The sequence below is a fragment of the Lutjanus erythropterus genome, chromosome 8, assembly GCF_056507025.1.
Source record: "Lutjanus erythropterus isolate fLutEry1 chromosome 8, fLutEry1.hap2, whole genome shotgun sequence".
NCBI classification, from domain to species: domain Eukaryota; kingdom Metazoa; phylum Chordata; class Actinopteri; order Lutjaniformes; family Lutjanidae; genus Lutjanus; species Lutjanus erythropterus.
Genome location: NC_139324.1, coordinates 30393299 through 30419967, shown reverse-complemented (window position 1 = coordinate 30419967; position 26669 = coordinate 30393299). Strand labels below are relative to the sequence as shown.

General features: G+C 38.4%; 1 protein-coding gene across 2 annotated transcripts in view; it reads left to right on the top strand.

The window, feature by feature from the left end:
* galnt13 (polypeptide N-acetylgalactosaminyltransferase 13) overlaps window positions 1-25164 on the top strand; it is a 66091-nt gene extending 40927 nt beyond the window's left edge. The window contains exons 9-14 of one of the 2 annotated variants that reach the window (XM_084725249.1): window positions 750-889; window positions 6277-6375; window positions 8103-8237; window positions 8550-8579; window positions 13907-14117; window positions 24242-24375. In XM_084725249.1, coding sequence (XP_084581375.1) covers window positions 750-889; window positions 6277-6375; window positions 8103-8237; window positions 8550-8579; window positions 13907-14092 — 590 coding nt within the window. In that variant the 3' untranslated portion in view covers window positions 14093-14117; window positions 24242-24375. Of the gene's footprint in view, window positions 1-749; window positions 890-6276; window positions 6376-8102; window positions 8238-8549; window positions 8580-13906; window positions 14118-24241 lie in introns of both variants that reach the window. The other variant, XM_084725250.1, reaches the window with a different exon arrangement.
* Window positions 25165-26669: the final 1505 nt, after the last annotated feature.

Below are 26669 nucleotides of genomic sequence, written 5' to 3'. Positions count from 1 at the left end.
GTATATAATTGTGCCACAGAGTTTTGCTTAATTTTAAATCTGGATTTACGCATTTTAAACCTAGTTTTGCTAAACTCTGATTGGAAATAATCATAGATTAAATTGATCTTTGTTGGTGCAACCTTTTCTAAGAGTTAAATAAATTTAATTTATTATAACAAATTGTTTTTTTTTAATATTTAACTGTATCATTCATTAAATTATAAATTTAGTGTTATTTTTGACTTTTCTGATTGCAGTATGTCAGTTTTTAGGCTCCATAGATGTCTTTAAATTACTTGTTTTGTCTCATCAACAATCTAAAACCCTAACCCTAAACTATTAAACAGAAGATGATTTAAAATAGATCAAAGCTGCAAATTTGTGAAACAGGAAATAGACGTGGGAAAGACATCCCCCGAGGTAAAACACTTTTTTATGCTAGAACTATCAATATTTTAATCATACCCAGGTATTATATATAAAAAAAATCATTCCTATCATTTTAAGTAATAATTGAGATATTCTTTGGACTTGTGATTCCTTGTGTTGGACAAACAATTAGTGGACTGTGAAAACAAGATGTTTTTCTCTTATCTTGGTAAGACTGCTCTCGTATTTTCTCTTACCTAAGAGAAAAAAACATTGGTGAATCACAATCGCAATCAGTTGATGGATAAGAACAAAATAAGAGGAAAATTTGTTTGTAAGCGGTTGCTTGCATGAGGTCTATTGATACATGTATTTGATTTTTTTGTCTTTGTCTGCAGGCGTGATGCGGGTGGACTACGGCGACGTCTCTTCCCGCAAAGCCCTCCGTGAGGCCTTGCAGTGCAAACCGTTCTCCTGGTATCTAGAGAACGTCTACCCAGACTCCCAGATCCCGAGAAGATACTACTCACTTGGTGAAGTATGAGCTTCCTCCACTCTGATCTCCCATAATGCAGCAGACACACTGCTTCCCTCCCTCCTTCTGCATTCAGTCAGATATGTCCTTGTGCTGCAGCTTCTTCGGGTTGTGTTTGCTGAAAGACGATATCGCCGCCAGACAAATCAGAAAATCTCAGGATCCAGTAAAAGCTGAACAAAACAAGATAAAAACAAAAGGCCCCAGCTGCATGTATTGAACGATGAACCAACAAGGGAACGTTCGTGCAGTCAGAATTGATCCCAGTCACATGTTTACACAGTTATGTTATCAATTCTGGGCAGGTGAGATGTGGCTCGTGTACAAAAAGGAATTTTAACCCTTTGAACTCTGCAATAGAAATGATCTGCTAGTGTCTACAATGATAGTTTTGCTTATTATGATTTCCTCAAATGTTTTATAACCCTAAAGTCTGTGCGACATAAGCTACAATGTCATGTAAGTCAATAAACCACAAAAAGATCTTGCATGCATGCATTAGTTTAATGGAATCAATCTTTTCTCATGAACTTAATGTAAATATACATGTTTTATTTATTCAAGTTAATTAAACTCTTCTAAACTTCAGAACTTAAACATGCATTCCTCTAGTGTAAAGTCTTCTGACTAAGAGCAAAGGAAACACTTTGCACATCTATTAGATAAGACAGGTGTGTTGGAAAGAGGCGAGTTGACCAAAAAGCTGCAAAAAGGCTCCCGTGCTCTGTCTAACTTGCAATATATCATTTATTTGCGACGTTTCGGTACTAGACCTTCATCAGGCAAACAGTTTTTTGTTGATAAGAAGCCATCTTAAATAGTGAGTGGTCATCTGTCCACAACCAATCACATTTCCCTCGTGCAAACAAAGCGGGACAAAATTGTCAATGGATTGTTGCAGCTTTAAAGGCTTTTGACTAGAAATGACCAGTTGAGTGAATTTACTGTAGTTCAATCAATTCATTAAATTAAGTTTCTTAAGAAACGCGATCAGCAGCATACATTGTTTGAGAGTTTGAGACCCTTCTTTTTATAGTTTAAAGACAAGATTAATGATGGTGTGTGTATATTTTGCTTTTTATGCTGAATATTTATCCCCTCTTTTAAAATTTAAAAAATAGGAGACATGTTTCAGCAGATAATTGCTTTAATAGTTAGAGTCACAAAGTAGTTACTTCATAAATTAAAACAAGGATTGTGGGAACTCTGAGATAATTTGCAGCTAAGTCGTGAAAATTTACTGTTAATTGTTTTCAAGATAATAGAAATTCAAGCTCCCTTCATTAGTTTGCTCCCCCTCACACAGAAAAAAAAAGACTTTAAGTGACCTGAATTTGCCTCTCGATGCCCACAGCTCCGTGTCGACAGCAGTGCAGCATGGGGTAAAGCAGCGCTGACGTGCAGAGTGCTGTCTGTACGATAGACGGAGGCCATTTAAAAGTAATGTCAGCTGAAGAACCGGTGGTGAAATGAGCTTGTAATCCTCCAACATTCATACAGCAGAGGATGAGAGGATTTCTTCCACGGTGCTGCTGTGCTGTGCTGCAGTACGGGCTGGTTCTCTCGGTCTCTTCAGCCACTGCAGCACCTCGGCTCCCATCGTCCTCTAAAGCAGACTCGTCCTGACTGATTCTCATCCTCTATAACACACAGTCAGCCTTTCTCTAACAGCTGGAACCATTAGGTTTTATATCACTTAATTATGAACGGACTGTTCCTGCATGATAGGCATAATAAGTTGCTTAGGCAACATATAGAGCCAGCTCAGCTTTAGTTTGTGAATGGATGAGTTCATTAGAGAGCTGAGTTGACTGTAAAGTCAGTAGAAGCTGCGAGGTAACTTAGGCTGTGTCGTCAGAAAACTTCTCCAATTCAGCTTTAAAAGTGAAGATAATGAGGAGAATCTGGGATTAGATTAATCACGTTGCCTATTAAATGTCTGGGAAATAGGAAATAAATGTGCACTGCAACTTCCCAGAGCCCGAGGTGGCTTCTTCAAAGGTCTTGTTTGTCTGATTAACAGTCCAGAACACAAAGATATTCAGTTTACAGTGATATGTGACAAAATAAAGCAGTATCACATCATAATAACCATCGCTAATAAAGGGTAAATAGATAGTTAATTAACTTTAGTTAACAGTAGGGCTGAACAGTTTATTTTTATTTTATCAAAGTCATAATATGGCTTACTGCAGTTTTCAGATGTCCTGTCCAACACATCATATTCCACTGATTTAACATATTAATTTGTTTGGTACAGACACATGCAACATCACACTGTTATCATTTTAATATGTTTTTCAATAGAAATGAGAACAATTATGTAAAAATGATCATTCCCTGTAATATCACCAATCACATCCCCTTTCAAATGAATATTCTTTTCAAAATTATTCATTAATAGTTATTTTACTGTTAACAAACAATGAAATGATAATTGATGATGGTTACCTAATATTACCATAACAACAACAACAAAATAATTTACTAGCATGCAAACTTTGGCTATGAAAATGTCCCGTGCCACAGCGTGTGTTTTCTGAGCTCTCCTGTGCACAGGTGCTGCACCTCCCCCTCCTCACAGCTGCAGTGATTGACAGCAGCTGCAGTCAATCAGCAATCAGGGCCTGATGTGTGAAAGCAGGGAGTTTGCAGCTGAACGAGGCCAGAGGGCTATTTGGCAGACTTTGGTCTGGAGTCTAGTTCTGTGGTTGCAGGCTACGCTGCTCGTTGTGTCTTGCCAGCATCCCTGGCTAGTAGAGACACTCATCTTATGCATCTTGCCAGCCTCACTGCCTAGCAAACACGCTTGTTTTCTTCTGTGTCTTCCTAGCCTCACTCGCTAGCAAAGACACTTGTCTTCTATGTTTTCTCTGTCCCCCTTGGTTAGCAAAGACACTCGTTATCTTCAGTGTCATGTGTAATCCACTCGTTGTCTGTTGGTATTTTAAGTTAACATTCGTTTGTTGTTTAATGTGAACTTATTTTGACCTTGATTTTATTTGAACTTGATTTATTAACAAAAACATTTGTCTGTAATTTTGTCTCAGTTCTCCCTTCTTCCTTTTCCCTTGGGTTACTTATTATTACTTAATTATTGTTACACCCGTCATCCCCTAGCCTAAACAGTGGGGTCACAACAGAAACAAAATACTATATTTTATATAAACACACTACACAATAGATGCAAACTGAGATTAGAATTTAAATTATAGCATTACCAATACTTAGTAAACATACTTATAATTTCATTACTGTAAACAGTAAAATAAGATTAATTCAATCAATTTACCATTTATTAATGATAGTTATTATAAAGTGTTAGCAGAAAAGCTTCAAATCCTCATTTAAAAAAAAAAATTAGAGCCTGCAAATGTTTGGTACATTTGCATTAAAATACACTAAAAGGATTATTCAATTACCACAATAGTTGTCAGATAATAATCTGTCAATCAACTAATCAATTAATGGACTAATTGTTGTGGCTCTAATAGTTTAAGCTTATCTCTTTAAATTCTGACGGAGTCAGACTCTGGCAGAAAGACGTGGTGATAAATATACATTTTTCATGATCTCTGTTTGGAAACGAATCACTAGTCACAGTTGATTCAGTTCTGGGAGAAAACTATAACTGACAGTTTTGTTTGTCACTTAAAAGTCATGTAAAGAAAGCTTCTATGACACTGATGCTGTGGTTTATTTTTATTTATTTTCCCTTTATTTAACCAGGCAAGTCATTAAGAACAAACTCTTTTGGGGGCGCCCCTATAGCTCAGTCAGTAGGGCGTGCGTACCATGTCTTGAGGCTGTTAGTCCTCTGCAGCGGCCGCTGGTTCGAATCCCGCCTGCGGCTCATTTGCTGCATGTCATCCCCTGTCTCTTCACCCCCCTTTCCTGTCATACCTTCAGCTGTCACTGTCAATAAAGGCAAAAATGCCAAAAAAATAACCTTAAAAAAAAAAAAAAAAAAAAAAAAAAAAAAGAACAAACTCTTTTGAGATCATGTTTCAACATCAGCAGCAGCTGTTGTCATTATGTTGCTTAAAGAGAAGCTGAACCAGTTATAATATTTGTCAAACTAGAGCTGCAACTAATGATTATTTTAATTATAAATTAATCTGCCACTGTTACTTTCTCACATTATCATTTGGTCTGAAATATCAGAAAATAGTCAAAAATGCTCTATCATTTAAAATCTTAAAATGTCTTGTTTTATCGAACAGACTGTCCAAGATATTGGGTTTACTGTCATATATGAAAAGAATAGAATAAAATGCCTTTATTGTCATTGCACACTGTGCAAAGAAAATTACTGTGCATCTCCAGAAATGTTTCCTTTGTATTCCACACATGCACACATGCGCTCACCTTATAGATAAATATTAATAATAACAAAAAAGCTAAAATGAAATGCTTAAAAGAGGTGCATTATCTGAAGCTGCTGTTTGTGCATTGTGCCAAATGTGGTTCCATCATAGAGATATTATTGTATGTTCTTGGTCGTTTGCAGTTTTTAAACAGCTTTTGCACAGTTTTAGAGTTTTTGCATAATTTAAATGGTTTTTGCACAGTTTTAGGATGGTTTTCATAAACCTGGAACCAGAGAATGTTGCCTTAATTTTCAGTCAACTAGTCCATTAGAACATAAATAGTTTCACCCATATCTAAACTAAATCAAAAAATAAATCATAAAAGAATCTGACTGAAATGTTAAAGGATCTCAGGATAATACCAGTTGTAATAAACAAGAGGAGAGTAATGAACACCAACAGAAGAGAAGATGATTAATTATTAATGAGAAGTATTGAGCAGGATCTGACTGGTTTCTCTTTGACACTGAAAGTAATACATTTGTTTTGCTGTTTGGACCCTCAGCCTGCAACACTGTCAGTAATACATGTATTATGTGGATTATACCAACCATTCTCATAACTCTGGACCACCGACCACACATGAGACTAATCTTTCCGGTGTTAAAGTGACAGGACACGTAATTAAAATCCCATAGTGTTCTGATGACTTTTCTTTAAATGAATCATAAATATTTTATGGTTATTTCAAACTTATAAAAGGTCAGGTCCCTCTTGCAGTGCCACACCATGGCATAAATCATAAAAACGTGAAAACTGAGTGGTCATAAAATGAGCTAATCTAAGGACAGAAAGATTCTGACTTTATTTGTGTTGTTTGTTTTCTGTTGTCTGTGTATACAGGCCTGTGTACTGATAACAAAACTGCTATTCTTGTGTTTATGTGCATTTTTATTTTATTTCATTTTACACCTGCTTTGGCAATAGAAACATGTTTCCCAGGCCAATAACGCCCCTTTGAATTTGATCATTTTAACTGAGAATTTAAATAATTCTTTTGTTTGTAATTCCTGCCTGTAGATCAGAAATGTTGAGACCAACCAGTGTGTGGACAACATGGGAAGAAAGGAGAACGAGAAAGTCGGCTTTTTCAACTGTCACGGCATGGGTGGAAACCAGGTGAGGGGGGAAAGTACAAACACTTAAATACAATTTTCATTAGCTGTAGCCTGGATTCTGTTTTTTTTTTTTTACAACTCTAAACACACAGTCTGATAAAACTCAACCTGGAAACTTAAAGAAATACTTTCTAAGTGCTTTAAATTCAATGTAGAATAAGTCTGTTTTAAATTAACATTGAACCAGTCGAGCCTTTTTATCTTGGATACATGAGCTTTGGGATTTTGTCTTTGCTAGAAAGCTTCAGCTCAATCGGGTTGGACGCAAAGTGCGTGTGAATTGCCAAGTTTAAAGGCAATCCACAGATTTTCAATTCAAGTTTGGGGTTTTTGCCAAGTCCATCGTTGATTTGGCTCCATGCTGGGGTTCATTGATAAGTCTTTGGCATTTCAAGAGGGTTTGTGCCAAGAATTTGATTGTGTTTTAGTCTAATCATTGTTCCCTCTGTTCTTGCAGCTCTTGTTATGGGGTATTGCGTATATCTGGACTGCATGAGACAGGATCTCAGTGTAATCATGTAGTTACGGGAAAACCTACAACCCCAAGTACAAAAAAGTTGGGAGTTTCTGTAAAGCCTAAATAAAAACAGAATGCAGCTATTTGCAAATAATTCTGACTTTTATTCAGTTGGTGAGGTTCACCACTGAGAATGTTACCCAACACAAACCTGCATGGAATTTAGTGATTTCACCATTTATGATCAATATCATCATATAAAGATACAGAGAATCACGAAAATCTCTGAGCTTAAGGAGCAAAACAGAAAACCAGTGCGACCTTTGGCACACCGAGGCAGCACTGCATTAAAAACACTGCATTACAAACCCACATTGCATTGTATTGTATAAAGGACACTAGATCACTTTGGATCACTTTGGAAAACTGTTGTCAGTAAACACAGTTTGTTGCTGCATCTACAAATGCAAGTTAAGTCCATGCAAAGTGAAAAACAACAACATCCAGAAACACTGCAGATTTCTCAGGGGCACTGAGCTCATCTGAGATGAACTGACGTGGAGTGGAAAACTGTGCTGTGGCCTGACGAGCCCACATCTCAGATCGTTTTCAGAAATCGTGGACATGATTGTGTCCTCCGGGCTAAAGAGCAGGAGGACCATCCAGATTGTTACCAGCTCTAAATTCAAAAACCAGAATCTGTGATCAAAAATGCTGAAAGTTACATACAGGTTTTGGAGCAACATATGCCGCCATCCAGACGACGTCCTTTACAGAGACGTTGCTGTTTATTTCAGCAATAGAATGCATGTTTGCTTAGTAAAAGGCACTAGACTGACCTTCTTGCAGTCCAAACCTGTCTCCCATTGAAAATGTGTGGAGCATTATGAAGCACAAAATACGACAACAGAGACCCTGGACTAAACATAAAACAATAGTTAATCAGTTTAAACATTAAATATCTTGTTTTTGTACGTTGTACAAATCATTGCATTCTGTTTTTATTTACATTTTATGCAATGTCCCTTTTTTTTGTAATGGGGTTGTAAAAATGAAGAGTCAGAGTTTCTGCAGAGAGAGCTATAAGCATCTTGCACTTAATCTGAATCTAGCTGACAACATAAATCATGAAGAAATAGAATGTTAAATTAAAATTGAGAATAAATATGAGCACATAGTCTTTCATTTTCAGACTTGATCATAATTTATATTTCTCAAATGCAGAATGATGAATAATGTTGGACTTTCTGAGCGTGAAATCTTGTCTCCAGGTGTTCTCGTACACGGCGGATAAAGAAATTAGGACAGATGACCTCTGTCTGGACGTCTCCCGTCTCAACGGACCCGTCGTCATGCTCAAGTGTCACCACATGAAGGGCAATCAGATGTTTGAGTACGATGCTGAGGTAGGATCTGTGTCTCAACAAAGCAGCCAAATAATCCATAACCAGGTTATTATCGCAAGCGGCCGTTCTTCCCTCCTGATGGCCGACGTGTTGGAAATGACTTTGATGAAATGCAGATTGATCGTGTTGTTGTCTGTGTCACGAGGAGATTACTGTGCAGTGACGATTTGGGTAGTGCAAAGTGGGAAACCGAGTACTTGTTTGCTGCCACCAGATGGCGCTGTAAGTCAGATTTTCAGCAGCACAGAAGCTGAGTTGCTTTTTCCACCCAGCAGCTGTGTCTCCCCTCTCATGTTCTCTCCTTTCACATAGTTCGTTGGCAAGTGGGAATATGACTTTGAGGTAAGCTTTCTACGTCATCGCTCCCAAAAAAATGGCCCCGTAGTTTCAGTCCTGTGCCTCCAGTTTCGTGATTTCCTTTAACATTGTGTTTGACTGTGACGTGGATGTCGATATTAGATTAGATCATTTAAAGTTTGATGTTAACTAGAGCCTCTTTTATGGATTGTGATCCTGATTCAGTAAAGCAGATTCACTCAATCCTGCAACAAATCCTTCTTCATGAAGGTTATAATGTCCAGCTTTTGTCGACAGTTTTAGAGAGGTGTTGATTTAACTTTATGGTCATTTTGGAGTCTGCAGTCTGTGGTGATGTTGAACTGTATTGCATTATACAGAAAGATGATTCTATTATTTAATCTACCCTCCTTGAAATGAATGGGGTGGACAAATTTTTGCTTACGGTAAACCAGGGCTGCAACTAACCATTATTTTCATCATGGATTAATCTGTTAATTATTTTTGCAATTAATGGATTAATTGTTTGGTCTATAAAATGTCAGAAAATGGTGAAAAATGTTGAACAGTGTTACCCAAAGCCAAAGATAATGTCCTCAAGTGTCCTGTAACAATATCTGCTGCAATATTACATGGCCGTTCATTTTATTTTATTATTTTTATTTAATTGCAGTTGCTGCTTTGTGTTTGTTTGGAATTATACAAACATTCATTGCTAAAGACAATTCATGCCAATGTTTTGCACATGCTTAGGTTTTGGCTGACTACTTTATTGTACTAAAGATGAAAAGTAGAAGCACTTAAAGTTGAAAGTGAAAGACATATTTCATACAAACAAAAAGCAGATTTATTATTTAATAAAGGACATTATTTCAATACATGTATATATTTGTTTTTTTAAATAGTGCCTGGCAGGTACTTGATTTTTTTTTTGTTTTTCAGATCAATAAATTGGCCTATCGTCTTTCTACACAATATAACACAGGATACAAACATAAACACACATTTTTTGCAGTTATCCCTCAAAAGTGGTGGTGTGACAAAGACGTGTAAAGGAGGCAGGACATTTTAAAGTTTAACAAACATTATTGACCACAGTGACCTCAGGTTACTGAAACTTTTTAATATCACAATAAGCCTTAATATCAAGTTGTGGACTTCTTATCATGTTATTATCGTAGCATTTAAAAATCAAACAATAAGCAGCCAAATAATGATTGAAACGTAACTGACGTGCTGTAAAAGTAAGACAAAAATAAAATAAAGCTAACTTAATATCTTAGAAATCAAAACAAAGCCATGATGGTGGAAGAGGATGAAAAGTAAATTATCTAATCCAGAGGCATTTTACGTTTTGAGGTAGATTACAAACTAGTAAGATACACTCAGGCAAGATGCTAATAACTCACACAACATACAAATGTGTGTGTGTGTGTGTGTGAGTCACAGTTTATTCATTTGTAGTAGCACCACAGCAACGAAGATCAGATAAATGACAAAGCCAAAAAACTGCATATTAAACGGCAGACGCTCATTTTACTTAATATGCTGTAATATTCTGACAGTTTCAGTTTTCAGTCAAATGCAGAAACAGATGTTGGAGGCTTTTAGATGGAAAAGAGAGGAATATTTTGATTCTCAGAGTAGAACAAAAATATTCTCCTGAAGCCCTGTTGACTCAGAGCTCAAAGTACATCATGGATTATACAACTCAAAAGTATTTTTTCTATTAACAATTCATGCATGTTTATTTTAAACCTCACACAGACGGTTAGTAGAGACTGCAGTGAGTAGAGTGTTATCTGTCAGTGATTGAGATGTCCTATCACTGACATGTAGATATGACAAGGTGAGGAAGCCTGGAGGCCTTTCCATCAAGCACCGAACAAACCCAAGGAGAAATCCTTTCATTACACTTTGTTCTCTGGGTGCATTCTTAATATGAAAAAAAATTGAATAATTCATAAACGTAGAAGACCGGTCTCTGTTGTAAACAGCGCTGGGGTTTCACCGCTGTCGGTGGCCGAGGTTATTTTTAGCCCGAGTGTGACAGACAGACAGCGGCTGAATCCTGGGTGACTACAGTACCATTAGCATTTCATCTGGTCATCGCATTCACTTTCGCAGGAATACCTGACTTTTCCATATTCCTCCTGCATCCATTCACAACCGTGACAGACAGCTTTCCTTCTTTTTCATCTGCTCTGCTGTTTCAGCCAGAAATAATCTGTGTTCACTCTCCTCTGTGAATATACCACTTTCATACATCGTGGCAGTCAGAATTATTCCACCAGTCTTAAGTTAAAATTCAAAAATCTACAGGATTCTCCAGATATCCAACTGTGGTTTTTACTTTGTTATACAGGTAAAGCTTTGTTTTAGTGTTGCAGAGACTAATTATTTCATTACTGTTGTTTTCCAGATGAGAGATCGTCTCAGCCAGGAAGATAACTTTAAGACGATGTTTTTCAGTGTTATCTAATTCACGCCTGATGGAGACGTGCGTTAGAAAATAGAGTCATAGACAGAAAAGACTGAATTCAATCTTTATACTCATGTTGTGTTCCTGTCATTTTGGATGGACAGCAGAGACAGGAAAGATTCCCATGTTAACAACTTGCAAGTGTTCACGTCATCAAGACAGATGTTGCAAACCCAACAAGAGCTGTAGATCCAGCCTTTCGTGTTTTGGCTGAGTTTCGCAGCCGTTGTGGTTTCTCCTACACATTTATAATGTGAGAGTGAAATGAGGTGTTTGTAACATACACTGCCTGGCCAAAAAAAAAGTTACCACCTGGATTTAACTAAGCAAATAGGTAAGAGCCGTCTATTAGATAATTAGTGCAGTGATTAATGCGTTTCAGCTGGCAGCAAGTTATTTAAAACCTAACTGATGCAGTGAGGAGCTTCTCATTTCTTAAACAAACATGTCAGAAGACATATCCTGTGATCGTGGAAAAGATGTTTCTGTGTTTCAGAAGGGTCAAGTTATTGGCCTGCGTCAAGCAAAGAAAACAACTAAGGAGATTGATGAAATTATTAAAACTGAGTTAAGAACTGCATTATTAAAACCTGGAAGGATAGTGGTGAACCATCATCTTCGAAGAAGAAATGTGGTCATAAAAAAATCTTGAATGATCATGATTGGAGATCACTTAAACATTTAATGAAATCAAACTAAAAAATCAACAGTAGCACTCATGGTTATGCTTAATAGTGAAAGTAAGAGCATTTCCACATGTACACAGTGAAGAGAACTCAAGGGATTGGGATTAAACAGTGTGTAGCCTTAAGAAAACCACTTATCAGTGAGGCTAATCAGAAAAAAGGCTTCAGTTTGCTAGGGAGCGTAAAGATTGGACTCTGGAGCGATAGAAAAAAGGTCATGTGGTCTGATGAGTCCAGATTTACCCTGTTCCAGAGTGATGGGCGCATTGGGATAAGAAGAGAGGCGGATGAAGTGATGTACCCATCATGCCTAGTGCCTACCGTACAAGCCTGTGGGGTCAGTTTTATGATCTGGGGTTGCTTCAGTTACTCAGGTCGAGGTTCAGGAACGTTATGTGCCCAAAAATGAGGTCAGCTCACTACCTGAATACACTGAATGAACAGGTTTTTACATCAATGCTTTTATTTCCCTGATGCACGGGCATATTCCAAGATGACAATGTCAGGATTCATCGGGATCAAATTGTGAAAGAGTGGTTGAGGGAGCATGAGACATCATTTTGACACATGGATTGGCCACCACAGAGTCCAGACCTTAACCCCATTAAGGGTCTTTAGGATGTGCTGGAGAAGACTTTATGCAGCGGTCCGACTCTCCCATCATCAATACAAGATCTTAGTGAAAAATTAATGCAGCTCTGAGCAGAAATGTTGTCACATTTCATAAGCTTATCAAAACAATGCCATGGTGAATGTGAAGCTAAAGGCAGTCCAACGAAATATTACAGTGTGTGACTTTTTTTGGCTAGACAGTGTAGATGTAAAAATCCTACACACTGGTCCTTAAACTCTAAAACACCACATCTGTTAAATTTGGGTTTAAGTACAAGTTCATCTTTGGCTGATGTGAGACGTCCATATTTGTTTTGTTTTAACTTGTGTATGATTCAAGTGCCAAATTAGATACATAAGAGCTTTCAGAGAAGGACTTTCCCAGCCACGATCACAACATGGTAGTTGACATAAATTCTGTTAACAGGTTGGAAACTCATAATTACACTAACTCCAGTATGTCATGAAGATGACGTAAAGCCACAGACTCTATCAACAATTGGGAAAGTAGAAACAAATCTCAGCACACATGAGGCAAATTTCAAACCTTTTAAATTTCCTCAGACACTTACCACATCAACTATTTTTATCCTAAAAAAATACTGAATGAGTGATACTGTATCAACAAAAATCTGAAGGAAGCAGATCAGAAAACAACCAGTAACCAGTGATTTTAAATTTGCATTGCTCATCCAGCTTTTTATTAATATAAGAAAAAGTATGTTGATATAGTTATTGTCTCAAGTCAAATTTGGCTCTCATGTGCTTCCTCTTGTTGATTGGTTGTCACACCCTGTGTCCTCACTTTAAAGGTGTTTCATACAGAGTGCTGCAGGGATGATGTTTTATTGTAAGTCAGTCCAGAAGTTAGCATCGCTCTGTTTTCCTCCACAAAAAAACACTAGGAATTATTCCATTGGATTTTGGTTTAGCACAAAAATAAGCTCTGTGTCGAACAGTAGGAAGTTTATGATACGTTTATTCGGCGAGATAATATTCACAAATTAACACCAACTTTATGATCTTTGAAGCATAAATGCAATCACCAGAAGGAAAAAGCTAATGCTAGGCATATTTTTAAGACACGTAAAATCTTCAAAATTCACAAGTGGGTTTACTGATATATTTTATGTCGTAGAACAAAGAATGAAAATCTCTTAAGCTTATGTCAACCACAGACTTGATTTCCCAGTAAGCCATTAATTGAAACCCATTCAAAAATGTAAAAAAAAACCATTGACTTTGAGACGAGGGATTCAAAAGTGCTAATATGCTAACTCATTTCTGTTTTTATGACTCATTCCTGCAGCACTCTGTTATGAATCTGAGACCTGAAACTGTGAATATTTGAAAATCTCTCGATGACACAGCAGAATTTTATTTTTTTATTTAAAGGTCAGCTGTCAAGTCCAGTTTTTAAACAGCTTAAATAAACAACACACCTTTCCTACTTGAATTACCTGTCAGTGAAAAAAAATCACCTCTTATTAAGCTGGAAAAGTTGGTTGTGAAGAACAGATGGATTCATTTAACAGTGACTCTCAGACTTACCTTCACTACCATCTGTCCCTTTCACTCCTGGCTCGCCGCAGAAGCGCACCTTCCTCCACATCATCACCCAATCATGTCTGACCATCAGCCGTCTGGAGGACGGCACCTACGGCCCCACAGTGGAGTACTGTAACAACAGTCCCGTTCAGTCCTGGATCCTCCACAACTACACGCGTCTGGAGGTCGCTAGACGCCTCTACTTCAGCCCCACTGATTATTTTCTCTAAGCTCTCGTCTGCTGTAGGGCCTGAGGTGAGCACGTTAGTAACGGCGAGCTTAGAGTAGAAGCTGGTGGTCACTTTAGCAGCTCCGTAGTGACGTAGTTCATCATTAGCATAGTTAGAACCTGAAGTAGATTCGTTGGTGACACTTTATTTTACAGGTCCAAGATTTCATGCTAAGTAGGTGGCAAATATAAAGTAAGCAGATACAATTCATTCAAATGTTGAATATGTTACCATCTAAGTAACTTCTGCATCAGAAATGTGTAGCTTAATCATTACAGCTTAACTTCTGACTAGTTTGACTAGTAAATCCTGCTGATCCTGTCAGTTTAACACAGTGATATATGATAAGCAGACGTTAGACGTGAGCTAGATTGAAAGCTGCAACAATTCCCTTCGGTTTAGTGGGCTTCTCAGCAGAAGTTAAACAGAAGCTAGTTGGAAATTAAACTGACATGAGCAGCAGAATTGGGACAGAAACTAGTTTGAAATTAAGATGCAATTACTCACTTCAATTTAGTGACAATCTCAGGAGACGTTGGACAGAAACTAGTTGGAAGTTGAGCTCTAAAAATTCAGTTACACACTTGTTATGCAGATGTTACATACTGTGTAAGGTAAGCTGTTAAAATTAATTCCCTGCTATCCTGACATGATTATTAAATATAGATGAGATGATAGATGGATGATCTGTGGAAAATATATAGAAAGTTTGGGATAAATTCGTAGAAATTGTAAATATGTTACCAGCTAATCACCACCTACGTATCATGAAATTTGGGGGTAATTTCCAGATAATTTTAAAGACATTTTAAATATGTTACTTTCTAACTGTCACCTATTTACCATGAAATTAGGGAACTGCAAAATAAAGTGTCACTGATTCATTTGACCTGTTTTGGCTTTAATAGGCACATTTGTAGCTGATTGTTGTCTCAGAGCAGTTTTTATTTATCCTGTTTTTGTCGGTGAGAGCAAATGAATGCAGAGCTTGTTGTTATGATGCTGATCTTTCAGGTATTAGGCAGAATGTGCATGCAAATTGTTTTAGGAAGCATTAAGTAGCTTTTACCGGCGACCTTTCAGGGGGAACACATGAAGACGGGAGCAGAGGCACATAAACCAATGACAGCTGTCCCATCAAGACGGCTCTTAGTATAAGATGCTGTCTGCAAGACCTTTAGCCAGTCTTCATGCTAAATTAGATCTCATTTGACATTTATTTTCCAACATAAATATTTTATTTTGATGTGAAAATTCACTGGCTGCCCCGCGTGGACTGCCAGCGTTTGGTGAATGATGCCTGAGATGGAGGAGGACGTGTTTATTTTTAGCCGATTATCTGCGTGCAGGGCTGATTGAAATGGGCTAACCATTGTTTACAAGTTCTTTTGAAGTGATCCTTCATTGTGAACCGGCCTTTCATGGCCCTGGCCTCTCAGGCCACTCTCCTATTGGCCTGAAGCAGCTGTGTACACTGTGTGCCGTGTACATATTGTAAAAGCAATGAATCCCAATTCAAATCAGTTCTTTTCACCACTCTGCCTGCTTATTTACATATTTTTTTGTAAGGAATGTTTTTTGGCTCAGCATTTCTGCCCTTTTTATTTATTATTTTCCTGCTTTTTTTTCCCCAGTCTCTCTCTGTCATTTTCTCTGCAGCCAATTCGATTCTGCTGAGTTAGATGGAGTTTGCACCTCAGAGTCCTGTACTGTTGTATTTCTCAAAAAGCTAAAGAGCAATTTCACTGTAGCATGCCACAGTTTTTGTGTCCAAGCCGGGTAAATTGGGTAAGGAGCTCCCAGGGCTGCTGGTGTGTGTCAGAGTTGCGGCAGTAAAGTGACCTGCTGTTAGATGGCCTGATTTGTTGTTCACACTCAGAGGTCCTCGTGGCGAAGCCGGCACATACACAAGAGCAGGGCACCATTAGAGCAAATGAGACTGTTGCCTGACTCTGCCCTGAGACAAAGGGAATCTGCTGGGTTTTGTATTTCCCACAAAAAGCGGCCAAGCCCTCCTTCCAGAGTCAGCACAAGATCACACATCAAACAGGAACTCTCGTGCCTTTCAGCAAGTCCAGCGCGCTGCTTGGTGACAAAGGGGATAATGTTCCTCAACCGGGGCTTATGCTTAGAAACCGTCCTCATTTAATTAGCCGGTCTCAGCTGTGCACACACTCAGCGACTTGCACCGGAGACACGGGTTGGTTCGCCGGGAGGCTAAGATGGGAGTTTTCTCTGCCCCAGAGGAGGCGTGAAATAATTATGAGCAGAGGACAGGACCTCCACATTTCTAGTATTTTCATTAAATGTGAAACGGTTTCTCTCTGCTGTGCCATTACACACCTCGTCTGTCATCTCTGCCACTAGAGTAGGTTTGGATCTGTGAATGAAAGAAAAGAAAAAATACTATTCTCATTATTTCCTAAGCCAGATTCTTATTATTTATAGATTAGATCTAAAAATAAATGTAGAGAGGATCTACCTCCATGTATGAATATGCCTTTAAAGAGGAAGTACATGTTGATTATATTGCTCCTCGTTCTACAAAAAAATTAGCGAGCAAACATTTCTGATTATTTTTATTTATCCTTAAAACCGTGCATAAACTCTACCTCTGTCTGAGTCATAGCCCCTCTTTAAAAAATGAATTATTTTTTTTAATAAAGCCAGAAAAGTAAAAATGTCTCTGGTGCTGGAGCTGCTTTATTGTTCTTTTTAGTTTTTTGACAGGTGTGTAAGGTCGAACGCCACCTGCTCTCTTTGTTCTTGCTCTGTTTGAACAAATGTGCCTGTAGGGCGGTCTGCGATGTGCACTTCAAGAAAGATGTATGTGTGTGCTCGTATGTGTGTGCGTCACTTCTTTGTATCCAGGAAGAGCATGTCAGGCCCTTGTGTTTTATAGCTTAAGATCAAACATGGCCTGAGTGTCTCTGTGTGCTCATTAGTCTGAATATCCTCTGTCAACAGTCGAAGCACAATCTTGTTTTAATGAAGAATTATGCCTCGACTGCAAGATAAATCATGCCAGTACACGTTTTACAGCCAGTTGCAGACTGTTGGTTTTTTTTTTTTTTGTTGTTGTTGTTTACTAGGGGTGTAAATCCCAAGTTTTATTATGATACGATTAGAGCTGCAACTAACGATTATTTGCAATTGTTGATCATTTTCTTGATTAATCGATGAGTTGTTTGGTCTATAAAATATTACAAAATGATGAAAAATGTTAGTCACTGTATCCAAAAAGCCCAAGATGGTGTCCTCAAATGTCTTGTTTTGCCCATAACCCAAATATATTCAGTTTACTGTCACACAGAAGTAAAGAAACAGGAAAATATTCACATTTAAGAAGCCTGAGTCAGAATTTGTTACTTTTTTCTTTAAAAATTACTCAAACCAATTAGTCGATTATCAAAATAGTTGGCAATTCATTAAGTGATTGATGCATTATCAGTGAATCATTGCAGCTCTAGATATATTATGTCAATTTCTATTTAACAGTACAGTATTTGCTGATCTCACAAAAAGTTCCATGATATGATTTTGCTCTAATTTGGTTCAGGCGCCTGTGATTGATATGAGACGATGTCATTTATCACAGTTTATCACAGTCTGCTTTTGACCATAAAAGAAAAAAAATGAACACATAATCATAAATGATAGTAAGTGGTTAAAGGCAAGCTGTCCTTTCCAAAAACAAAAATAATTCATAGACTGATATGAAACTAATACCTCCCAATCATCACTCACAACCCACCTGAAGTGTGTGGCCATACCTACATCCACAGAGACCTCCACCTATACCGTCTTATTCTCTCACTGTTTTGCTGTGCTGAGGTAGATTTACCATCCCAGTACATCTATATTTAACGTCCTGGGAATGAAACCCAACAATAAACAATATTTATAAACAGTAAATGAAACAGAACAGTTCACCTTCAAAGCAAAAATATATATTTTTATCCTTTGGCCTGTGGTGCCATTTATCCACCTAGATAGTTTCAGCGTTGCAGAGTTCTGGAGATGTCGGCTGCAGAGCTGTCTGCCTTCTCTTCAGTATAATGAGACTGAACGGCGCTCAGCTTGTGGTGCTCAAAGTGCCAAAAAATACTCCTGAGAAAATCACATCTTTCCAGAAATCATGACCTGGTTACTCAAGATGATTTACAGACCTTGTTATGAGCAGTTTCATGTAGGAACTACTTCTGCAGTAGAATCTACCGGAACTATTTACTTTATAATTTCAATAATGGCCTCCGATAGGATATTGGATTGGATCAATCCCAACTCTAGTTTGTTGTTCAGGAAGGAGGTGCACTTTGACAGGAATGGTGACACAAACATGTTGTGGTAATTTCAAAATAACTGAGTGTCTTAAAGACGAGGATATGATCGACATTTTCACTTTGCATCACTTTGTGATACCAACTGGGGTTTGAGCTCATCACTGTCATCACTGCAGATTTTATTTTGAAGGGTCGATCTCAAAAAGCATTTCAGATCAGCACTTCGATCTGTTAATACACCTATGGATCAGCACTGCCAAACACAACAAGTCGGGAATACAGCCTCTGAAACCAAAGGCATTATGGGACTGCTAGTGGACCGCTAACAACATGCTAACAATAACAAAAAATGTCTTAATAACCACAGAAGACATTCAGTGTTGGATTTATTTTACCATCCAAAAAGATGTTGCAGTTGAAGGCTGAATTACAAAGCTTCTGAGAGGGATACGATTGCACAATGCTAGCATTAGCTGTTAGCCCTTCCCATTCAGTTTTCCTCAGGGCTAACCCCCTTGACATCTCCAGCAGTTGGGGAATAACAGACAAGTTTGTTTATTAACTGACACAGTGTAACATGCTGTACATTTACTGCCAGACTGACAGTTTGCTGCAAAGTTTTTGCTCCGATATGAGCAGCTCCATCACTCTCTGCTCTCTCCTTTCTCAACACGTGTGCCGCTCAATTCCTTGAAGCAGCCACACTGTTCTCATAACGACATCCTTCAATAAGGTTCAATAAAATGTAATTAATTTTACGCAGGTTGGGAGGTGGGGTTGGGGGTTGTTGTGGTGAACCACCATCCCTCAGGAATATGTGGCTTTTTCAGCGCGGTAAGAAAAAAACCTTTCCGTCACAGCCCTGTTGTTCATCATTGAACTGACACATGAATTCAGGTGAATGGATCATTACACCCCTATTGTTTACGTGTATTTTTTCTTCATGTGTGCTGTGGTGTGTAGTTTGAAAATGAACCCCAGTATAACATGGTGCAGACTGATGAAACTGTTTTTTTTTTTTTTATGTTATTATATATGTTGCATGTTTCCCTCAAAAAATCCTTCCATTTACAAACATTATAATGCTTAATGGTGTCAGTAGCACGTAAACATAACATAAAAACAATCTTATTTTTAGCATAATTTTCCCAATTTCTGTCAGGGCATTGTTCTTGTCAGCGGAGGTGCCGCTTCTTCTCACAGACCAAATTCAACCTCCCTGCTTCTCTGCATGTGATCATTAGGACCAGAAAAGCAGCTCAAGTGAGGAACGAAATTGCGGAAGCGTTACTTCTGTGGGAACGAACATAAATGGTTAATCAAGGCCATTGAGAGCTCCCTTCCAGTTGTTAGTGGGGGGGTGTTATCTCTGGAGCTCTGCAGCCACAGAGGATTTCTGTGCTACATGATCATGTGGTGCTCGAGTTCAGCTCATCACAACAGGTGTGCCGTCGCAGTCTGGACATTTTTAAAAGTGCTTGTTCTGGCTTCTGGCTTTTCTGGCTTATGTGATGGAGCGGCACACAGACAGGTCTGACGGGCGGAGAGGAGGGGACGATGTGTGGAGTGGAGCGGGAGATAAAGCTGAGCTCATTTACTCTGTGACAAAACACGTGGTATATATCGAATGTTTTAGGTCAGAACCATTTAAATCTACTCTCAAAAATACTTCCATGATCTTAGATGGTTCATCCCGTATTTATTAATTATCAGTGACATTGCTGAAACAATCATAGGATGAATTGATGTGTCAGTCAGCTGAAGGTGTTACTAACAACAGTCCTAACACAGTGTGACAGTGAGCCAGCATGCACATCAGGACCCCGAGGCTGAAGTAGATGAATGAATTTCAGTCGTCATTAATATACCTGTCCGTTTTCCATATCGAAATAACTTTTGACTGAGTCTTTCGATACCAAAAAGTAAAATTAAATCGCCTTGCCAACGTCTTGGCTCTTGGTGACATGTATGCATTTCTTCTGTGGGCTGTACTTTCCCTTAATGAGCCAAACTAATTATTTTTGCTTCATGTATTTCATGCTCTTCATCTCCAGGAATATTGGATCAGATTGGTCCCAACTCTGTGGGTGTGCTGTGGGAATTTCAAAATATATAAATATAAATCGTAAAGATGACGATATGATTGATGTTTTCACTTTGCGTTGATGCTACTGGATTGTTGATTAGAGGTGTGTTAATAACTGTATTACCACAATATCGCAGTCATGTGATGCCTGTCTCACAATGCGTTTTAGATCTATTAATACACCTATGGATCAGTGTGGTCACACATGACAAGTAAGTCAATACAGCTTCTTACTGGTCAAAAGACTCAACCCAAGGCACCATGGGATTGCCTGTGGATCACTAACAACATGCTAACAACAACGGTTTTCAAGATGTTAAACTTAAATAATGAACACAGTCCATGTTGAGTTTATCATCATGGATTTATTTTACCAGGGTTCCAAAAATATGCTGTATTTGTAACATGGAGTTAATTTCCTTCATATTCTTCATCCTTTTCATTTACAGGAAACCAGGAAAAGTGCTAGCTGTTCAATCATTTTATGCAAATCGTGCCTGATTGTTATCGCCTTTTAACCTTTAATTTAGATGAAACAAACATTGTACATTTCCTAATGCAAGAAAAGGTGACCGGCCGTAATTTCGTTTTTGTTAATATTGACAAATATTTGCATTTAGGTGTCATGTGAACTCCCACCCCTTTTAGCTCTGAGCTTGGTGCCTCGGTCAACTTTCTCCTTTCCTGTTTTATGTACTTAGATATGCAATGTGCTGGGTTTTTTCTGTGTTGGACAGAAAATCAAATTTTGAAGATGGTTTAAAGAAAGTAGCTAATATTAGGTAGATGCTAGCTAACTAGCTAACTGACCTACATCAATCACAAGCTGGCTAATTAAAACTGATAGCTAATGTAAGCAAAATGACAGCTAACTAGGTAGCTAATCAGCCCAAGCATTAGCTAGCTAGTTAGCTAACTTAATATGTGACTATATGTGGCTTTTACAGGTCCCGCAGCATTATGTTTTAACCATCTTTCTTTTCTATAGTTAATGAGTGTGTTTCTGTTGTTGCTGGGTAGTGTAGTTGTAGTTGTAGTTGTAGTTGTAGGGTAGTGTAATAGGCTCAGTGTTTTGACAGATTGAAAATATTGAAAGTCAGCTGGAGACAGACTTCTGAGCTGACTCAAAATATTGAAGCATTAGCATTAGCTAGCTACATCATTTTAGCCAACACAATTCACAGTCTTTATCTTGAAATGAGAAGCTGCAACCCTTTTATATTACAACAGCTCATTTGATCATCTAAAATATCACCTGTGACGCTGTGAGCATTACGTGTTTGGTTTGAGTGCTCCTGAAACAGAGAAATTAGTTATTTCAAGGCTCTTTTTTTTTGACATTTTGATGCCTCTGATCCTTAACAGTCATTTCCTGTGAAATGCCTCTTATAACGTGGCAGTGACAACAGTCTCCATACCAACAGGAGCCTCAGTTCTCCCAGCAGCCTCAGTGCCTGTTGTATAAGGGGCACGACTCTCAGTTTTTCTCGACTAGAACATCCTGCACTCTTGATGTTCCTATTGTTTTTTCTCGGTCCAGCTACAGTTACCGAGTACTGAGCTCAGGCCATTTACCGGGTCGAGAGGTATTTTTGTGGGAATGCGGGAAATCAATAGTTGAAGTGTGTCTGTGAAGGTTCATCTTAGTCATCCAGGTGGATTCAACTTTCTCCAGAGAGGAGCTGCAGTAAAGTCGATGAGGCAGGTTGAGGGAAACTCTGACTGAAAAACTTTGACTCGAAATAACTCAAAACAGACAACACAGTGGAAAGTGCTGAGTTATTTGTGTGTTTGTATACTCAACAAAAATATAAACGCAACACTTTTGTTTGTAGTTCCATTTTTCATCAGTTGAAGTCAACAATCTAAGACTGTGTTTTCTAAAACCTTTTGCACCACGTACCATCTCAGAAAATATTTACCTCTCCATGTACCACCTTACTGCTTTGTGCCATTTGGTGTTAGCAGATGCTGTGGACACTAAACTGGCGCTACTTAAGTAGCCACCAGCAGTTATGCTCTGTTTACTGACGTCCACTTCATTTTCAACATGGCTGCTCAAAATATTCTTCTCCTGGTCTACACTTTTCTTCATCATAGTTCCTGTTTAGAGCAGAGCTCAGAGCGTTTTTGAAACGTTTATTTTGAGTCTCCTCATTTTACCTCTGCTTACTGTCTTACTATGGTTTGGCTTGTAACTACCAGTAATCATGGATAAAATATATGACATTCCTCAATGCAGGGAGGGACCCTGCGCACCACTAGTGGTACTCGTACCACAGTTTCTTCTTCCTCCATGTACAAAAAAAGTTTATTTCTTTCAAATTTAATTCACAGATTAGTTTAAATCTGTGAACTATGGATGTTACACATAAGGCTACAGATACCATTTTTTTCCCCAGTCGTTGACAAAATAGTGTGGGTCATGACTTTGCCCTCCTGGGGGAAAAAACTTGGTATCAGAAGCCTTATGTGAACTTACCACGTCTTTTTTCAAGATAAAACTGTACATTTTAGAGTGACCTTTTAATGTGACCAGGCCGGTTCACACCTGTGCAATAAGCATGTTGTTTAATTAGCATCTCTATATGTCACACCTGTCAGGTGGATGGATTATCTTGGCAAACGAGAGGTGCAACAACAAATCCACACAGCACAACAAATTTGTGAACACAGCTTGAGGGAAATAAACCTTTTTTAGTGCACAGAAGAAGTGTTTTACTGCAATACATGTGTTCAAACATTTTATTAGAGTGGAGTCCAGTTCAGAGTAGATATACAAATATAGGGATTAGTGGTGTATAAATACAAACGTGATATATAATAAGTAAAAAAAGTGCAAAACTAATATAGAAATTATATAGACTTGTAGAAATAATGCTGTGAAATAAGGCAATAAAAAAATAGATTGAAAAATCCCAACCCACCCACACCCAGCTACACCACCCAAAGGATCCTCCTTTATTGTAGTAACACAGACCTGTATGTAGAATTAAGCGCTGCCTGGTGACATCTCAAGATATTGAACGAGAAGGTTACCAAATCCTCTCTGATCTGAGAGTGTTAACAAGGTCATCAAGCCACATTTTAACATTAGGCATGTCTTTATCCTTCCGCAGCATCAACGAACATTTCTTATCTGACATAAGGCGATGGTTAATAAATCATCTGTGAGGCAGTCTGAGGTTGTTTAATGTCTCTGTAAGTATTAAAGATAATAGTCTGCAGATCAGGCTCAGTTCTTGAGTCAAGGATTTCTGAAATTATATTAAAAATGTTGCTTCAATACATCTTAATCTTCGGACACATTCTACAACAACGTGGAAGAGCGGCTTCATTAGATTGACACTTATCACACAGAGAGGAAACAGAGGGGAACCATTTATTAATCTTAGATCTGGAAATGTGCAATCTGTTTTAAATTGCATTAGACAGTGTCTGACATTAATAGAGCGTTGATTAATCTGTTTTAAACTGTGGTTCCATTTTTCCTCTGCGATCTTGATCTTTAAATCTTTTTCCTATCTCCCTCTTATGCGAGAAGTGTCCACCTTTTCATCCTGCAAAAGTGTGTAAAGTGTAGATACCAGGCGGGGAGTGCATGGTGACATCTTGACAATTGATCTAAGAGTAGAGTCAATTATAACTTCTGAAACTTCTGAAAATAATATCTAAAGAAGTTAGAATCAGGAAAAAATGTTGCATTTATGCTCATGTCTAGTGATGATTAACGTGTACTTGTTTACATCTGGTTAACTGTCTTTATCCTCGTCTCTCCAGCGGCTCACCCTGCTGCACGTGAACAGCAACCAGTGTTTGGACATGCCGTCAGAGGAGGACAAGATGGTGCCCACCCTGAGAGACTGCAACGACAGCCGCTCTCAGCAGTGGCTGCTCCGTAACATGACCCTGAGCGTCTGACCCCCCCCTCGCGTCTCCCGCCACCACTCTGTCCTCATCCTAACCAGTCCTGGCTCGCCACACCCTCACCAGGTGGTGGCTCTTACCACGCACATCATACGCCTCTTCCTGTGTCAGCCTGGTCAGCGAACGCACAGATCCAGGCAGCAGCCGTGGCTTACCTACCACTATGGAGGCGTCTCCTTTTACAGCTCGCCACAGGTTTGAGAGAGAGAGGCCGCACCAGCTGTTCAGGCGTCATGATGCGCCGTGGCTTTGGGGACCTCATCGTGTCCAGGCAGGGAGAACGATTTGTGAGGTCTGTGCATGGAGAACATTGATATCAAAGCACTCGCCAGTCAGCCAGCTGCTAGCCCTGCATCCACTGTGCTGCTCAGACCGCCGCTTACCTGCTGGACAAACAATTAAACAGAGGAGCATCTATAACGAGAATATTGCGAAGCTCGTCTTTGCAATAACCTGCCTTGTGCTTTGTACAGGACATGCAGTGCATCGGTTTCCACTGTAGGTACAATCTTAAAAAGCAAGACTGTTGCTGTTATCACTGCTGCTCACCCTCTTTTCATATCAGTGTCTCAGTTACATTAAAATAACAGGGAAGTGATGTTGATAGAGCCCAACCAATATTTGATTTGTGAAGTCTACCGGTACTGACTTTGATATCTGAGAGTATTTGGAATCTCATATCTGTATATACACTGGTATTTTGTTTTAAAGTCAAACTGAAGTTTGAATTCTCATCACATCAGTACAAGGAAATAGAATAAACACTGGTGGACGTCATAGTGTATATCCCATATCCCTTTTTCCCCTCTTAAAAAGCCCACATAGTGTTAACCATCAACCTGGTTTCAACCATCTGACCCTTTAAAACATGTGGGAGGACCCAGAAGTTCATATTCAACTCGGAACGTGAAAGCTTATTAGCAGTATTGGGCAAAAAAATGACATTTTAATAACCATTTAGAGTCACATCTCTCAAAGGTAATTGATCTGCTTTACCAATTACTGCATAAAAAGTAATCATTTACTATGGAAAGTACCTTTTGTGTTACTTTCAAAACTCTGCTTTAATTCTCTTCTTAAAGCACACAGTTTTATTTTTGTGACAACTGTGAAACTTTTATCTATCATTGTACCTATTATCATTGATAAGTGTTATTAATATTACCAACCACCAGAGGGCAGCAACTACCAGTGTCTGCCTTTAAGCTAGACTTTTATTGCCTGTGGATTAGACAGTGAGATTTGGTAGAAGAAGACCACAGTCTGTGTTGGATATACATGTTGACCACAGTAGATAATAAATAATTATTATATGATGAACAGTTTTTATATAACTGGTGAAAATGAAGCTTTTGCCACCTTAAGGTTGGATGACGTTAGATCATAGGAGCTACGTCTCCTTTTCTCTGCAGTGTTACGTTAATAACGTATAACAAGTCCTTTTAAATTTCTGTAATTGTAATCACGTTATTAATTTGACATAATTAGTTACATATCTAGTTGACACCAAAAGTAGTAACACTGCTAATTAGTTTAAGGTCAGAGTTTGATTCAGTTTTTCAATTAAAACATTTCTTTTGCGCTGAAGCTTGTGCCATTGTCAGACTAACAGCTGATCAGCGCTGTGTTCTTCCCACATTATACAAAGAAGGGGTCTATCTTGCATTAGCTGTCTCTTTCTAAAGGGTCCACTTGTGATGATAGAAAATGGACAGATTGTCAAACCTCACAGCAACAAGTAGTCCTGTTCCCTCAGTGCTATAAACAGTATAAAGAAATATATAACATACAGCATATATATTTCTTTGCAAAACTCCTTAATTCAGTTTCAGTTTGACTTGAACAAGAACAAAAACTTCTAGTGGGTCATAAATGATGAGTGAAAGGGTTTAAATTGATATGAGTCTATATATTGTTTTAATTTAAAAAGTCCTGCATAGTATGCCTATCAATCCTCTCTGGTGGACAAACAGCGTAATGGAGACAGTATTTCTAAATCACTTTGGACATATATGTTTATGTACTGCAATGTCGTCATATAGGCAGGTAATAGTATATCTGTGATAAGCTAATATCGACTGATTTATTGGTTGGGCTCTAGTTATTAAGGCAGATTTCTTTTGTTGTTTGAAAAAAAGAAGATAAGCTGAAGATATCAAACCATCATCCAAAAAAACACAAGCAGAGTGCAAGAGACAAATGACTTGATCGATCACACAATGTTCGGTATCAGTGAAAGAGGGATTTCAGTATGTGCGGTGCAGATGAAAACGTGAGGCAG